Source organism: Chrysochloris asiatica, unplaced genomic scaffold (assembly GCF_000296735.1).
Source record: "Chrysochloris asiatica unplaced genomic scaffold, ChrAsi1.0 scaffold00302, whole genome shotgun sequence".
NCBI classification, from domain to species: Eukaryota; Metazoa; Chordata; class Mammalia; order Afrosoricida; family Chrysochloridae; genus Chrysochloris; species Chrysochloris asiatica.
In genome coordinates this window covers 1,069,462-1,087,662 of record NW_006408820.1, presented here as the reverse complement: position 1 = coordinate 1,087,662, position 18,201 = coordinate 1,069,462, and the positions used below count along the sequence as shown (strand labels likewise).

Below are 18,201 nucleotides of genomic sequence, written 5' to 3'. Positions count from 1 at the left end.
TGAACAGATTATACAATCTGAGTATCAAAGGGCGCTAACAGGGCTCTGACTCTGAAGAAAATCACTTTGGTACATTTGGCTTTTACTAATCTGTGAGACAAAGGCACAAGTACTCAAGTCCTCCAGTAGGCTGGGGACCAAGCTGAAAAGAAACTGCATCAGTTAAGGTAAAGCTACAGGGCCTCCAGCCACACAGAACACCTCTCACGGATTCTCCTGACACAGAAAGAAATCTTAACACCACTCTGCCTCTAGAGCTTCCCGGTGAGGAGCCACTGGGAGGGATAGGTACAAAAAATGGCATCCCACTGGAATGTTGAGAAACTTTACGTAGGTCATGAAGAAGGCAAAGCAGCACGTTCAAACTGCTACCAATAACTCGGCAAACCACTCTGGAAACGCTGGGTGTGAACTGTTGGGCCAGAGGTCATTTTTCCAAGCAAAACCTGCATTCTGGACAAACTGACCATTGTTCCTTCAATGCAGTGAAGTCTTCTCTCATGACGTCACTTCTCTAGTGCCTCAAAATCTCATTCCACTATTCCATAGCGCCATCTATGTAAGTCCAAGCCGTTCTGTCTACAGGTCACTGAGATGTCATGAGAGAATCTGCCTTGGCAAGAGGCACAGAAGATGATCCAATGTTTCTGAGGAGAAATCGATGGCTCTTCACTTGATCATCTGAGTCTCTTCATCTGCATCATAAAACTCCTCCTCTTCTTCACTCTCACTGCCTAAAGTGCTCTCCTTGTCTGCTGACTAAAACAGGAAGAAGAGAGAAGGACAGTGAAATGATGGCATGACATTTCTGACAAGAAAATTCAATGGGTTTCTACAACATCTGTGTCCCTAAGACCTCATGTCTACAGTATTCCAATAGTGTTAGCAAGCCCCAGCTGTCATCTTTGTGACTCTGATGATTAGATCTCACCTTGGTTTTCAAGCAGTTTGACTCAATTCTATTTCATCTGACCAGAGCATTCTACTTGTCAAAAACGAATTATTTAACAGCAAAAACAGTGGCTGTGTACCTGCAGGCAGGAGGCTGGCTGGCAGAATGTGCCCTTTGGACATTTAAATGAGTACAAATATATTTTGTTTTGTAAGTGTACATCAAATATTTCTACCTTGTCCATTTGTGAAATATAAGATGTAAATGGGGAGCCACAGGGAGGAAGTGGGATAGATGTTGTTGCAGGGAGGGGATTGTAATCATTGAGATGAAACAGGTGTATAGTTTACTGAATGTAGAGAGGATGTCTTGTTTGAAAACCGTCACTCAATTCACAATTGTTGCTGTCAGGTACCATCAAGTCGGAACCAACTCATAGCGACCCCATGCACAGCAGAATGAAACAATGTCTGATCCTGGGCCAACCTCACTACCGCTGCCACACTTGACGCCATCAATGATGCCACCTGGCCCATCCATCACGTTGGGGGTCTTCCTCTTTTTCTCTGACCCTCCACCTTACCCAGCATGACATCCTTCTCCAGCGACTGTTCCCTCCGGACAATAGAAAGTTAAAAAACAAACAAAATAAAACACCCTAATTATTCAAGTACTGAGTTTGAATGGCTAAAAAAAAAAAATCCCAACATACCTGTGAGGGATCCAAGGTCTGTAATGACAGAGCTTCCTCTCCAAGTCTCCGATAGGAATAACCCTCAAGGTCAGAGAAAGTCTCTAGCAAGGGGCTGTGAAGGGTTTCAGGCAATAATAAACTCAGGAGGCCTGAAGCTAGGCCGGTGGCTCCAAAGACAATGAAGGGTAAAGACCACTGCACATATTTCTGTAGGATAGAGAGCACAATGGAAAACAAAAAGCCAGTGTTGGTTTCCCTAGCAGATGACATCAGCAGGCTCATAAATGAAGAACTGTCATTATTTACCGTGAGCTTAATCTTCCCACAAGCAACCCGGTAGCACAGTTGTTACGTGCTTGACCGAGCCCCGAAAGGTCAAGAGTTCAAACCTAGCAGCCCTTCCCATAGAGGAAAGCTTTGGCAATCTAGTTCTGTAAAGCCTTGGAAACCCTATGGGGTAGTTCTACTCTGTCCTATAACGTCACTATGAGTTGGAATTGACTAGGAGGCAATGGGGCTGTTTGATTTGGGTGGTCTTCCCATTAGAATTTATTATAGACCAATTTTCTTTCTTCATAGAGAACAGCCCTGGGAAATCCCTCAGTGCCTCATGGGGAATGGACAGACAGAGTGAGTCAATAAAAAGGCATCACTGGTATGTGGAGCAATAAATAACATCCATATAAATGGGCAAAGAATGAAGCTATCAAAGACTTCATTTTACTTGGATCCACCATTAACACGCATGGAAGCAGCAGTCAAAAAATCAAACAATATACTGCATTAGGCAAATCAACTGCACAAGATCGCTTTAATATGTCCAGAAGCAGAGATGTCAGTTTGATGACTACAGTGTGCCTGACCCAAGCCATGGTATTTTCAATAACCTCATATGCATGCGAAAGTTGGACAGTGAATAAGGAAGACCATAGAAGAATTGATGCATTTGAATTATGGTGTTGGAGGAGAATATCAAAGGCACCATAGATACTGCCAGAAGAACAAACAAATCTGTGTTGGAAGAAGTGCAGCCAGAGTGCTCCTTGGAAGCCAGCGTGGCGAGACTTTGTCTCTCATACTTCAGAAATATTGTCAGGAGGGACCAGTCCCAGAGGAAAACATCATGCTTGGTAAAGTGGAGGGTCAGTGAAAAAGAGGAAGACCCCAATGAGATGCGCTGGCACAGTGGCAGCCGCAGTGGGCTCAAGCTTAACAACAATTGTGAGGCTGGTACCGTGCTGGGCAGTGTTTCGTTTTGTTGTGCATAAGGTTGCTAGCAGTTGGAATCAACTGGACAGCACCTAACAACAACTGGCCTATGGAATGGAGGCAGCAGACTGTTTTCTGCATGCTGTGGGTATTGTGGGAGAAGCAGACATGGGTGTCTCTTTGCAGAGCAGTCCTACAGGGTCTGGGATTGCAGGAATTCTTCCATTTCATGTAGTAACACACAATAGTGATTTACATATACTTGTCACATTCGGGATATCGCAAAGTATTTACTAAGGCAAACTTTAAAGTTTTTACCCAGAACCTGCCAAATAATCCTAATCCTACAAACTCTTGTTGATTCACAACATACTATAGATGAGAGACACCGAGACAGATTTAAGGTACAAAAATTCTGAACAGAAACAGGGAAACTAGAGTACTGGAAATGGAACAATCAGAACACAATTAAAGAGAATGTTGAAACACTGTGAAAAATGTTGACTATTGTCTCTGAACAATTTGTGCAGACATTATCAAATTGAAACCTAATGTGCTGTGTAAGCTTTCACTGAAAACACAAAATATTATTTAAAAAAAAAAAAAAGTGCCAGAGATGGAGGCAGAGAAAATGACATGGAAAGGTGGAGCAGCTGGGGACTTTAGACCCAGAGAGGGAAAGGCACTGTGTGCTGACGACCAGGGGGCAGGCTTGCAGGGTGTACACGTTGGTTGGTTGATGATGCATGGAGGGGATTGTAACCATGCCAATAAAATGATATATGATAGGAAGAATATAAAGCTAATGTTCTCCCATGTAAACTATCACATAATTCACAATAAAACATTAAAACAAATACATAAATAAGAAATAAAAAGCTCTGAGTAGCAGAAGGAAAAAACCTAAAGAACTCTGGGTTTTTACTAAAATGTTGGCAATGAACCCTGTAAAAAATCCTACTACAAGCAATTGCTTCAGAGATCCAAGAAGATAATCTCCAGAAAGTTTCACCATTTTCTTTAAACACAAAGGTGTTCACAGATAGCAACACAGAAAACATTTTTGTAGGATGTTGCTTTGGGGCCTTTCTGATTACTGCTTGACATTCTTTAGCCCAGCACAGTAGCAGCTTTGCTTTATGACCTGGTTTGGGCTTCCAGCCAACATGGGTTGTTGTGTTGTTAAATGCTGTCGAGTCGGTTCAAACCCATAGTGACCCTGCATAGGGTTTCCAAGGAGCTTGAACCGCCGACTTTGCAGTTCAAACAGCTTTGTAGTTTGGTGCATTAACCCTCAGCACCACACCAGGACTTGTAGGCCCATTGAATTCTGTGGTTGGGACCACTGCTAGTTTAGGATTTCCCTTCAGATGATATTTTTCCTGAGTTTTCAAACCTGAAGAGAAGATGGAGAATGAGGGAAACAGGAGAGAAAGGGAGGAGGCAGAGGGGAGAGGAAGACAGAGGGAGGGGAGAGAAAGGGAAAGAAGGAAGAGGGGAGGAGGAGCTCTCATCTCTAAACACCTATGTGCATACACATGTTCAGCACTGCACATGAGTGCCTAAATCAAGGGAAGCACACTTTTGCCTCTTCTAAGCTTTGCTGTGGGTTAAGGCGCTGGACTGCAAGGTTGATTTGAACTGCAAAGTCAGCAGTTCAAGCTCACCAGCCGCTCCTTGAAAACTCTATAAAGGGTAGCTATGGGTCAGAACCGACTGGACAGCACTTAACAAGAACAACAATAAGCTTAGCAAGGGTCCAGAAAAACCTGTTGCTATTGTGTCAATTCCAACTCAGATGGACCCTGTACTGTAAGACAAGAGTAGAACTGCCCCTTGGGGTTTCCAAAGCTGAAATCTTTTATGGAGCAAACAGCCACATCATTTTCCTAGAAGGGCTGTTGGGTTTGAACTGACAGCCTTTTAGTTAGCAGTCAAATACTTGACCACAACACCACCCAGGAGCCTTCCATAAGACACAGTGCTGGGTATTATTGTAACACCATTCTGGGGTCATTATCCAACGTGGAATATCTTTAGTAATAAACAACTAATGTAGAACACATTTTGTAAAAGAAAACAGGGAACTGAATATGACTTTCCCATAAGGAGGGATCTTAAATTAAGCATGAAACATGAAGCGATATATCTGGGAAATGCACTGCAACCCAACACCTGAAAAGAATGTAGTAGCATTCCGGAAACATCCCGTAGTACGCAGTTGGGTGAGTTAGAGTTGTCTACACAGCAGGCTCACAGGCCCCACACCAAGAGGAAATACACCAGGGACGAGCACACACTCAGCCTTTGGTCGAGTCTTGGCTGAGCAGCACTTACCAATCAGACAATGGAGGAATGGGAATAGGTTCTTTCACAGAATCTGAGACTTTAAGGCTGGAAGGTTTCCAGGTTCATAGTCTTTGTTTTTAATGACAGTATTTAGAAAATGGCAAATATCTATCATTTATCTATTTATCTAACCTTCCTTTATCAAACCCAATGGGTTGGTTCCAACTCTTAACAACACTGGCAGATTTAAACAGCCGACCTTGTAATTAGCAGTTCAGTGCTTATCCTATAGTGCCAACCAGGACTTCACCCATCTGCTTATTTTCCTACATATAAAGATGAGACTGGTTGCTTCTGTAAAGACGCACAGTCTTGGAGACTCTACAGAGTAAGGGTGGGGAGGATCCAGCCTGCGGGCCACATAAGGCCATTAAATCATTGGGTCCAGCCCTGCCAAGGCAACTGCAGGTGGGACTTGAAATTCAATACATCTAGGAACTTTTCCCCTAGCAACACAAATTTATATTAACTGATGTTATAAATATCCAAATGGCCCTTGGCAGAAAACAGGTTCCCCGTCCCTGCTATGTACAGTCACTGTGAATCAGAACTGACTCGCTGGCAGTAGATTTTGTTTTGTTTTAAAATATATACACAAATAGACATACTGCAGAGTATATTTCTTTTCTAAGTTGCGTCCCTCTGGGGAAGCTATTTCTCCTCTTTCTTCTGCATTGTTCACCTATTTAATACAGGTAACAAGAATGCACACCTCACCCAGTTACTGTGGCACATGCTGAGATAACATACACAAGCCCTGAGCACGCAGCTCAGCACACAGCACAAAAGTAACACACATTTGCCATTTGACTAACTTGTGAATGATGACAGGAAGTGGTATCTGCCATTAATAGTCCCTGCAATGTCTACAGACTTGAGCTGAAAATCAGACTCATCTGCAGAGAAAGCCTCCTTGGCAAGAATCCATCCGCTACTGGATTCTTAGTCTAAAAGGCGCAAGGTTCTCATTGGTTTTGTGAACTTAAATAGCATCTATTCATTACTTCTTTTTACTCAAATTGCAAATACTTCCAAAGTAGAGAATCAAGAAAAATGAAACTAGGAAGTACAAACCAACCAGTGAGGGGACGAAGGGAGCAATAATCCCACCAACTCGGGAGAACATGGAACAAATTCCAAGTCCAACGTTCCTGAAAGGCATACGAAAAAGGAAAAAACAAACATATTAATCAGTAAGTTCTAGGGAGGGGAAGTTTCAAAAAAATCTGAAGAGTATAGGATTCGAAGTCCAGGATTCTATAAAGCACTGCTAATATAAATTTCTGTGATGATGAAATATCCTCTAATTGCACTGTCCAATATGGTAGACATCATAGACACGTGGCTACTGAGCACCTGAAATGTGGCTGTGACACTAAGGAACTGAATTTTTAATTTAATTCAATTTAAATCTAAGTAGTCACAGGGGGCTAATAGCCACCCTACTGGGAAGTGCGCTTTAGAGAATGTTGCACACCTAAACACTTCAATATATATATATATTTTTTGGCCTTGCATATTTAGGGTTTTCTGCTTCTTCGGTTCCGTATTTTAGAGAGTTAGGACTTATGATCTAAAAGTCTGTCATGTAAACTCTATGAATTAGTTACTAAATGACAAGGGATACAAAAGAAGAGTGGATAGAACCAATATTTTCAGGGAACTAAGAACATTACCTTCCTGGGGAGTTATGGGTTTGAAAGAGGTGGGAAGGAGAGAGAGAGAATGGTATCTGTCAAAGGCAGGAGAACACTGTTACTCCAGCCACATTTTCAATTATGCCTGCAATATGTCCCACTTTGGACAACACTGTTCCCAGCCTAGTTTTATATAGCTAGCAGGCAACAGAAAGTAGGCTATAAGGACACTTGGGAAATGATGAGCTAGTCACAGACAAACTGATTTCTTACGGGGAAGAACGGCTGCAAATGACCAGGCAGAAAGAACCACAGGGTTTCTTAAGTGGACAAGGGAAACACAAGGATTCATTTTGAAAAGGTTGGCCAGGGGAATAAGAGCCTGGCCCATAGAAGTGGTGTATAAGTTTACTGTACCCTTCCCCTTCAAATTTGGCTTCTTTTTTGTTTTCAGACTTACTATAAAAGGGAGCATTCAGGATGGAAGATGTTCTTTCTGATATCAGCATGTTCTACTCACTAAAAACCACTTTTAACATTTAATATTTAAGCCCAATATTCATGTATTACCACGTGAAATTCTCTTTAAAACAATTTTGCATACTTGTTTGTTCACCTGCCCTGCTAAAATGTAAGATCTGGTAGAACTGGGACCTTGTTCCCTTGACTGTCACGCATCTGGCATTCACAGAAATGAAAATATCAGTGCATTACTGGGTGATAGGTCCTATTTAGTGTAGGAGAATCTACACAAGGAAATCCCGATAAAGCTTGCTTTTCCTCATCCAAGCAGGTAAGAGCAGTCCCCAGAGATAGCTGTTGGGCTTGCTCTGAGTTGTTGTGGGCCCGACACTAACCATGCACGAGAAGAAATGAGAACCATCCTATCTGTGGTGACTTGGTGAGACACATACCTGATAACTGTAGGGTACAGCTCAGAGGTGTAGATATAAACAATGTTAAAGGCAGCACTGATGGTCAGCTTCCCCAGCAAGGCCAAGGAGCGGCTGTTCACCACAGCAAACACACCTGTGCCTAAGGAGGGCAAGTGAAACATCTGTGAGTTCCTTCAACCCAAACCCAAACCCTAACCCAACTCACGTCCCTCGAGTCAAATTCAACTCATAGCAGTACTATAGGACAGAGCAGAACTGTTTCCTAGGATTTCCCAAGGATGTCAGTCTTTACAGGAGCAGACAGCCTTATCTGTCTCCCACGGAGTGACTGATGGATCTGAACTGCCGACCTTGTGGTTAGCAGCCCACCTTATAACCCACGGTGCCACCAGGGGTTCTTAAAATGAATCCCATCCCTGGGTGGGCTCGAGTCACCAACCTTCTAGTTACAGCTGAAGGCACTAAACAATGACACCCTAAAGATTCCTTAGTCGAGAAAAATTAGGTTAGATGGTTCATTTATCCTTGTAGGAGTGAGAGTCATTATCGCTGATCTCAAACAACCAAGAGGTGAGATAACTGAATACCCATTCAGAGGCTAATAATAACCACACACACATTTCCTCATTGTTCTGGTCACACCCTTGAAGCCCTGCATGTGACTAAGCTTACACTCACTCAGGAATGCCAAAACACTCTAAGACACCGTGGCCAGGTATGCTGAATCAAGAACCTAAACTGTATCTACCAAAAGTGGTCCTGACATTCTTTTCTTCCCACTTTTGTTTAACAATCCATGTACGTTGGTGGCACATGAGGGAATAAGCCTGATGGATAGAAGAGGCAACGGCAGGTTGAGAAGACTCCTATCCTTCATTTGCATTTCTTTGTGTTCTATTTAGAAATTAAGAAATACCAAAACGATACCAAGCCCACTGTTGTAGAGTTAATTCCAGCTCATGGTGAGGCCACGTGTTACAGAGGAAAGCTGCTCCCTAGAGAAGTCCTTGGCTGCAATCTTGATGGAAGCAGCCTGCTAGGCTTTTCCCCATGGCATTGCTGAGTGGGTAAGAATCACCATCCTTCCGGTTAGCAATCAAGCCCAATCCGTTTGTGCCATCTAGGCTCAATAAGGAATGCTGTTATTTTCACGTGCCATTGAGTCCATTCTGATTCATGGGATCCCATGTGTGTAGAGTAGGGCTGCTCCACAGGGCTTTCAAGGTGATCTTTCAAAAGCCAACTGGCAGGTCTATCTTCTGAGGTGCTTCTGGGTAGGTTCAATCTTTCACTTAACCATCTATACCACTCAAGGACTTTTAGATAAGGGATAACTAGAAGTCAAACCCCCCCCACCCCCATCATGGAGTTGACTCTGACTCATAGTGATACTGTAGGACAGAGCAGAACTGCTCCTTTCAGTTTCTGAGACTGTATCAATCCTACAGAGCACACAACCTCATCTTTCTCCTCCCTTGGCTGCTGGCTTCGAACTGCTGACCTTGCCGTTAGAAGTCCAATGCAGAGCCCACAATGCCACCAGTACTCCTCAGATAACGACTAACCCCTTTAAATGACCACCAGCAAATGTAAGATAATGTTCTTCAAAGAACAAGACTCCAACCATGGAAATAGCTTCAATTCTTCCTCCTCCCCAATTTCTCACTTGAATTACCAGCAATAATAATATGTGAATTCCTTAAGGTAACATTTTATTGCATATAGTACAAAGATATATTTTATGTCAATTCATGTCCTTATCAAAAATACTACAGTTCGTTGCTTTATTAAGATTACCTTCTTTGGGATCCTACAATTTAATTATTCTCTTTCAAGCATGTTTAACTTCTCCCTATCAGGAACATACTCATTTTTATCTTCAACATAACATCATTTTGTACTCCCAAGAAGCAAAAAAAAAAAAAAGATTCCCATTGACTTTGTTATATTCTCTCCATTGATTACTGAACATCTCTGGTGAGTGACTGTGGACTGTGACTCCACTTCCACAAATGCATCAGCTTCCAAAACCAATCTCTCCTCTCGAGAGACTCCTGCTTATGAAGGTCAATAATAGTGATGTTTGAATCATCAGATGTAATTGTCTCACAGTCTCCAAACAAAATGCTCTTATCTTCATCCTTGGGACTCCACTGCTCATTTTTGTTGGAGTTGTTGTTGTTAGGTGTTTTAAGTTGGTACCAATTCATAGTGACCCTATGCACAACAGAGCAAAACACTGCCCGGTCCTGGGCCACCCTCACAATTGCTGTCATGCTTGAGCCCACTGATACTGCCATTTTGCCAATCCATCTCACTGGTGGTCTTCCTCTTTTTCTCTGACCCTCCACTTTACCAAGCATGATATCCTTCTCCAGTAACTGGTTCCTCCTAACAATATGTCCAAAGTATGAGAGGCGAAGTTTGGCAAACCTGGCCTCCCTGGAGCACTCCAGCTGCACTTCTTCCAACACCGATCTGTTGGTTCTTTTGGCACCCCATGGCACTTTCAATATTCTCCTCCAACACCATAACTCAAAAACAACAATTCTTCTATGGTCTTCCTTATTCAATGTACAGCTTTCGCATTCAGCATATGCGGTTATTAAAAATACCATGGCTTGGGCTAGGTGGACCTTAGTCCTCAAGCTGACATTTTTGCTCTTCAACACTTAAAAAAGGTCTTGTGCAGTAGATTTGCCTAATGCAATACGTCACTTGATTTCTTGACTGCTGCTTCAATGAATGTTGATGATTGATCTAAGAAGAAAGAAGTCCTTGACAATTTCAATCTTTTCTCCCTTGATAATAATGTTGTTTATAGGTCCAGTGGTAAGGATTTTTGTTTTATTTACATTGAGATGCAAGCCATACAGAAGGCTGTGCTTTTTGGTCTTCATCACTGCTCATTGTTGTTGTTAGATGCCATCAAGTCAGTACCGACTCACAGCGACCTTATACATAGCAGAACAAAACACTGCCTGGTCCTAGGCCAACCTCACTACTGTTGCCATGCTTGAATACATTGATGCTGCCATTTTGCCAATCCATCTCGCTGGTGGTTTTTCCTCTTTTTCTCTGACCCTCCACCTTACCAAACATGATATCCTTCTCCAGTGACCAGTCCCTCCTGACAATATGTTCTAAACATGAGACACAAAGTTTGGCCATCTTGGCCTCTAAGGAGCACTCTGGTTGCACTTCTTCCAAAATGGATCTATTGGTTCTTTTGGCAGCCTGTGACACTTTCAATATTCTCCTCTAACACCATAACTCAAAAGCATCAATTCTTCTACAGTCTTCCTTAGTCACTGTCCAGCTTTCGCATGCATATGAAGTTACTGAAAATACCATGGCTTGGGTCAGGCACACCTTAGTCCTCAAGCTGACATCTTTGCTCTTCAACACTTTAAAAAGGTCTTGTACAGTAGATTTGCCTAATGCAATACGTCGTTTGATTTCTTGACTGCTGCTTCCATGAGTGTTGATAGTTGATCCAAGAAGAAAGAAGTCCTTGACAACTCAATGCTCATAGAGACCCCTTTCCCCTTAAATAGCTCAAGTGAAATATCCTCTCCTTCTTTTGACCTCCACTGTCCTTAGTTTCTAATCCATTCTATTAGTCTGCTTCAGACACTACTTTGTAGTTACTTTCCTACTTTATCTACCCAAAACCTATTTTGAGTTCCCTCTGCTTAGGGTTGGTATCTTGTTTGTGTTCCTCACAGCCACGACCTATAGTACTGACATCGGTGTCACTAACTGTGTGGATGAGATATGATAGAAATTGGAGTGCTGTGGCTCTTCGAGCCCACTGGCTGCTCTGAGAGAGAAAGATGAGGCTGCAAAGATTCATGGACTCGGAAACCATCTCCAGGGTCGCCATGAGGCTGAACAGACTCAATATGGTACTTAACAACAACAACAATGATAGAAATGTATTTAGTGAAAACAAATCTGTGTTCATACGCTCTCATTCCCTAAGGAGAGAGGCACGTAGAACACTTTATCCCAGTAAAACAAGTACCACCATCCATCCCTGCTCAACTGTGAAATAAATCTTCATCTATTTTAAAGATGGTGTCCTGAATATAGTGGCCCAGGCACCGCCAAACACAACCACCTAGGGCTGCTCTCTCCTCTCTGCCAGGCTATTTGCATGAAAAGCTAGCTCTAATATCCAGACTGCATTTTTAACCCATGAGAAATAATGAGACAGAGAGAGAACTACAACTTTCTGATTTAACCCTGAGATACGTGTCTAGACTTTTGAGATTTTCAACAACGTCCTGTATTTAAACCACATGAGGCCAAATTAAGTCCATCAATTATTTCCCAGAAAACTGAGTGAGTCAGGAAAATGTACTAGGCGGCACTGAAACAGACAGAAATATGTTCATTTGATTGATGGCAAATACTCTGGTACCGTTTTCAACCCGTAAGATATCCTGCAGAGCAGTATGAGTATAGAGACACTCTGCAACATCTTGAACAACATATGAGGGGACTGCCATCCTGAAACTCAAATGATTATGAACTAAACTTTATAATCAACAAAACCCAAACTGGAAGCTATCTCATGTGAGGCTCAGGACACATCCGGCTGTGCACCTCTAAGGAGCTGGATGCAGCCTCACATTCATAAAAGCGTTCATAGCAGTCTAACACCTCAGCTGATGCCAGCAACTGCCTTATGATGTTCCAACCACCTGTCTTCAGCTGCCATATCAATTTTAGACAGCTTTTTTACTAGAAAATTATCTTTTTAGCTACTGGGACTTCCTGCCTGTGGTGCTGCTGAACTTGGTCATCCTGAGCTACGTTTAGGATGGCTTGCCGGCCACTGGATTCCTCATCTTGGTAATTTAAATACAAATGGAATCAGATATTACTGGTTATTCCCAATAAGCTGTCGAAGTGATTGGTAAGCATAAAAAATGATTAAGAGAAAAACATTAAACTACTTATCTTAAAAAAAATAAAGACTTAAAATAGCGGTATCTTTCAAAGTAAAGAACTGATGTGGTTATCAGTGTACTCCAGTGATGGAGCTACTGAAGCATTTTTGGAACAAGTTTTCTGACGTAAGCGTTTTCGGAAGCGTTCACAGACTAAGCCGGGAAGTGTGCTATTCACTTTATTTTCTGGAAGAGTTTGTGTAGAGTTGACATTATTTCTTCTTTAAGTATTTGGTAGAATTTACCAGTGACTCCATCTGAGCCAGAAGTTCCCTTTGTGGGAATGTTTATAACTACTAATTGCATTTCTTTACACAGAGCTATTCAGGTTACCTATTTTTGAGTACGCTTTGGAAGTTGTATCTTTCAAGGAATTTTTCTCCTTAAATTGTTAAGCTTATTTGGCATTAAAATGTTCATACTGTATCTTAATTAATGTCGACAGGTTCTATGAGGAGAAAGATGAGGCTTTCGGCTCCCACAAAGATTTAAAGCCTTGAAAACCCTATACAGGATTGTTATGAGTCAGCACTGAATTGACGACACTTACCAATAATATAAGTCCTACGGTATGTGTCCGTTCTCATTTCAGAGATCAGTAATTTATGTCTTTTTTTCCTGATTAAACATGCTAAAGACATATTGATTTTAGTGCTCTAAAATAACCAGCTTTTGGTTTTACTGTTATTCTTCACTGTTTTACTGTTTTCATTTCATTGATTCTTGATCTTATATCATTTCCTTCCTTTTGCTTGCTTTGTATTTTATTTCTCTATTTCCTCAACATAGATGCTTAGGTGATGAATTTGAACTCTTTTTTTCTAATGTACGTTTTAATGATACAAATTTCCCTCTAAACACTACTTTGGAGTCCTGGTGTGACTTTGTAGGATAATGCACTGGACTGCAAGGTTGGTTTGAATCGCAAGGCTGACAGTTCAATCTCACAAGCCACTCCTTGGAAACCCGAGACAGAGTTGCTACGAATCAGATCCAACTCGATGGCACTTACTATCAACAATAACAAGCACCAGTTTAGCTGCATCTTACAAACTTTGATAAGTTTTAATTATCATTCAGTTAAAAATAATTTCTAATTTCCTTTGATTTCTTTTTTGGCCCTCTGTTGTTTAATAGTCAAATACCTGAGCACTGTCCAGGTATCTTCCTGCTACTGATTTCTAGTTTAATTCTATTTTGCTACCAAAAACATATGTGATGTGATTTCAGTCCTTTTAAACTTACTAAAAATTATGTTGTGGCTCATAATATTATCTATCTTGGTAAATGTTCTGTGTGCACTTCAAAATGAATGCCTATCTGCTGCAGTTGCAGAGCATGTTCTACAGATGCCAATTATGTCCTGTTGGTTGTTCAAGTCTCCGCATTCTTGGTTACTTTCTGCCTGCTTTTTCTTTCTATCATTAGAAACATCCTGAACTATCCAAGTATAATTTTATATTTATCCCTTCAGTTTGACCCATTTTTGCTTCATGTAATTTCAAATCTGTGTTAGATGCATACAGATTTAAAATTGTTACACCCTCTTCTTGATACATGGATCCCTTTCTAATTATGTGTTTATGCTATTGAGTTAGTTCCAACTCACAGTGATCTTATACAGAGTTTTCTAGGTGTCACTGGTGGGTTTGAACCACCAACTTTGAAGTTAGCAATCCAGTGCTTAGCCTACAGTGCTACAACAGGGCTCCTGTTCATAAAATCTTCATAAAATTTGGGAAACCTTCTTTACCTACACCTTTTCTGATGCACCAATTTATTTTAATTGCACATACGTTAGGCCACCTGACATTATCCCACAACTCATGGAAGCTTTTAAAATTTTTACTCAATTTTTTTTCTGTTTCATGTCTCTTGGGATGGCTTCAAGTTCACAGATCTTTTCTTCTGCAGTTGTCTAACCTAATGTTAGCCTCATATAGTGGTTGTTGTTAGGTGCCATTGAGTTGATACCAACTCATAGCGACCCTATGTCCAACAGACCAAAACACGGCTCGGTCTTGGATCAATCTCACAACTGTTGTTATGCCTGAGTCCACTACTGCTGCCACTGTACCAATCCATCTTGTTAGGGGTCTTCCTGTTTTTCTCCAACCCTCTACTTTTCCAAACATGGGGAAATGGGGGTAACTAACATTCCCTCGCCTCCTGCAGTGTCCTCCTTCATTACATGGGTGTTCTCTACCCAAATAGAGTCTAGCTGATGAGAAATATTTATGGCCCTGTGTTCCCAAAAAGTAGCCCTAGTAATGTAATGGATTAAGCATTGCTGGGTTGTAATAATAATAAAAAAAAAAAAGGCTGGTGGTTTGATCCCAGAAACTGTTCCCCAGGAGGAAGATGAGGCAGTACACTTCTATAAAGCTCAGAGCTCTGGAAACCCTATGGAGCAGTTCTACTGTGGTTGAGAGGGTCGCTGTGAGTCAACTCGAAGGTAGTGGGTTGGGTTCAAGTGTTCCCAAGAATTGTTCTAACTGCTCCTTTCTGGTAGTCATTTCCATAGCTTCAGTATTTTCCTTAATATGTGCACAGATCACAAAGCACTCACACTTGGAGGTCCCTTTTAGAGATCTCTGGGGCTCTTCCTGGATGTACTCTTTTATGATATTTAACCCAACAAATTCTAGCCATTTTGACCCAAGCTATGGTATTATCAATAAGTTCATAAACATGTGAAAGTTGGGCAGTGAATAAGGAAGACCGTAGAAGAAATGATACATTTGACCTATGGTGTTGGAGGAGAATATTAAAAGGACCATGAAGTGGCAAAATAACAAACAGATCTGTGTTGGAAGAAGTACAGCCAGAGTGCTCCTTGGAAGCCAGGATGGGGACACTTTGTCTCTTATACTTTAGACATATTGTCAGGAGAAGGATATCATGTTTAGTAAAGTGGAGGCTCAGAGAAAAAGAGGACGATCCCCAATGAGATGGGATTGGCACAGAGGCAACAGCAATGGGTTCAAACATAGCAACGATTGTGAAGCTGGCGCAGACCTGGGCAGTGTTTCGTTCTGTTATGCACAGGGTTGCTATGAGTTGATACCAACTCAACGGTATCTAACAACAACAACAACAGCTAAGAGTGATGAAACTTCCTTCATCTGTGAGATTTCTTTATATAGTCACGTTCTCTGATTCCCTAGTGTTCAGGTTCTCTGGCCAGACTACAACTCTTGTCAACAAGAGTCCAGAGCCATCCTGACAACCCGAGTTCTTAGACCGGGCCAATTCCTCTCAGGCCCATACACTGACGAGTCAAAAGCTGTACCTCAACAGGCAGCACAAATCTTCTAAGACAACCCTATGAAGCAGCTCTACTCTCTCACATGAGGTCTGTCTCTGTGATCTGACATCAACTCCACTACACCTAAAAACAACACCAGCTTGGTCCTAAACTCTAGACATGAAAACAGCTTCACAATTTGCAATGAATACTTTGGTTCTAAGAAGTCCTGTTGGTGCAAACAGTTAAGCACTCCAATGCTAACCAAAAGGCTGGTGGCTTGAACCCACCCATCAGCTCTGCCAGGAGAAAGACCTAATAATCTGCTTCTGTAAAGATCCCAGTTAAGAAAACCTATGAAGCAGCTCTACTCTCTCACATGGGGTCTCTGTGATCTGAAATCAACTGAACAGCACCTGAAAACAACACCAGCTTGGTTTCCAAACTGTAGGAGGAAAAAACAGCATTACCAAAAGAATACTGACTTTAGAGTCAGAATGGCCTGAAATCTGAACCCATAAGTGTTACTTACTTGTTGTGTAACCTCAGAATTGGGATAATATCTAATATCTTTTACATATGAGAAGAAACCAGTACATAGTCAGCACTTAATGGATGGTCACCAGTCTTGTAAAGGCTTACTTATTATAACTCTCTTATAAGTCCTAAGGAGCCCTGATAGTATAGTGGGTTATTCGTTGGGCTGATAATCCTAAGGTCCACAAGAAGTCCTAGTAAAAAAGGATGAGGTATTCTGCTCCCAGAAAGATTTACAGCTTTGGAAACCCTATACAGAGTCACTACGAGTCAGAACTCACTTGACAGCACACCACCACCAAGTCAGTCTTGGTATGGTGCTATAGGGTATGCACTGGACTGCAAACTGCAAGATCACAGGTTCAAACCCAACAGCTACAAGTCAGAAGCCCTATACAGGGTTGTTGTGTGTTGAAACTGACTGGACAGCACCTAACAATAACAAGAATAGCCTTGGTGGCACTGTGGGATAATTAACTAACCCCTAGGTCAGCGGTTCAAACTCATGAGCTGCTCTGTGGTAGGAAGATGACTGTCTGCTCTGGTAAAGATTTACAGTCTCTGAAATCCTATGTAGGATTGTTGTGAGCCACAATCGACCAGACAGCAGTGAGTTAGGTAAGAATAGTGATCAGATGAAATCTATAATGACCAATTTATAGAATAAATCATAGGTTGTTGTTAAGTGCCGAGGAGTCGGTTCCGACTCATAGCGACCCTGTCCAGGGTTTCCGAGGCTGTAAATCTTTACGGGAGCAGAACGCCTCATCTTTCTCCCACAGAGCAGCTGGTAGTTTCAAACTGCTGACCTTGAGGTTCACAGCCCGATTTGTAACCACTACGCTACCAGAACTCCTAAATCATAGGTAGTCCCCGACTTATTCCATACCAACGACTCTTGTCAGTTCTGATATAAGTCAAATTCCTTATTAAAAAAAAAAAAAAAAAGTTTTCATTGTTATTTCCTTCTATTATCATTCTTTTTTAAAATCTAAACTGTCTTTGTGAATTGACACAAGAATGATAACATCTGCAAATTATGCACCACAATACTTGCCCAGTACTAATGATAAGATGTACAGAGAAAAACAGTTGCAAGTGAGGTTTATCATAACTCAAATACATCATAAGTTTGGATTACCTGTAGTGGTCACCTGGTAACATTATCCTCAGAGGAGAACATTTACTTGGAGGCCAGCCAGCGTGCAAATATGTACTGGGTGGGGCACTTTCACTTAGAAATTACAAGCCACAGGCTAATGATTTGCAAGCAACCTATTTTCCAGCTTATTGTTAATGCGGCTGAGTCAATTCTGACTTATAGCGACCTTGTATAGGGTTCCCAAGGAGCGACTGGGGAGTTCGACCTATTGGCCTTGTGGTTCAAACCAACCATGCAATTTTGCGCTTCTCCTATAATGCCACACCAGATCCATTTTCTAGCTTACTGTCTTGTCTTTCCTAGAGGTAAGCTATCACCATTACAAATGCTGAAGACTGAGCTACACACAACTACAATCATATATAGAGGCTACAAAACAGCCGATGAACAGAGGGGCATAGTTTTCAGAGACAGAGAATGAATCTGTGTTTCATGGGAAGCAGTGAGGGCAACTACCACTAGTTTGTCAGTTTGTCATACTGTGGCAGGGTGCATTGCTGCTATTATGCTGGAAGCTTCTTTCTGTTAGGTGCCATCGAGTCAGTACTGACTTATGCACAACAGAACGAAACAACCTTAAGCACAACAGAATGAAACAGAGCCTGGCTCTGCACCAACAT

At 41.7% G+C, this 18,201-nt stretch overlaps 1 protein-coding gene across 1 annotated transcript in view; it reads right to left on the bottom strand.

Moving 5' to 3' along the window:
- Positions 1-669: 669 nt before the first annotated feature.
- Positions 670-18,201, bottom strand: part of SLC22A15 (solute carrier family 22, member 15) — a 114,192-nt gene continuing 96,660 nt past the window's right edge. The window contains exons 9-12 of the mRNA XM_006874798.1: positions 7,696-7,816; positions 6,223-6,295; positions 1,605-1,793; positions 670-759 (exon numbers count right to left, since the gene is read on the bottom strand). Of these exons, the coding sequence (XP_006874860.1) occupies positions 670-759; positions 1,605-1,793; positions 6,223-6,295; positions 7,696-7,816 (473 nt within the window). The remainder of the gene's footprint in view (positions 760-1,604; positions 1,794-6,222; positions 6,296-7,695; positions 7,817-18,201) is intronic.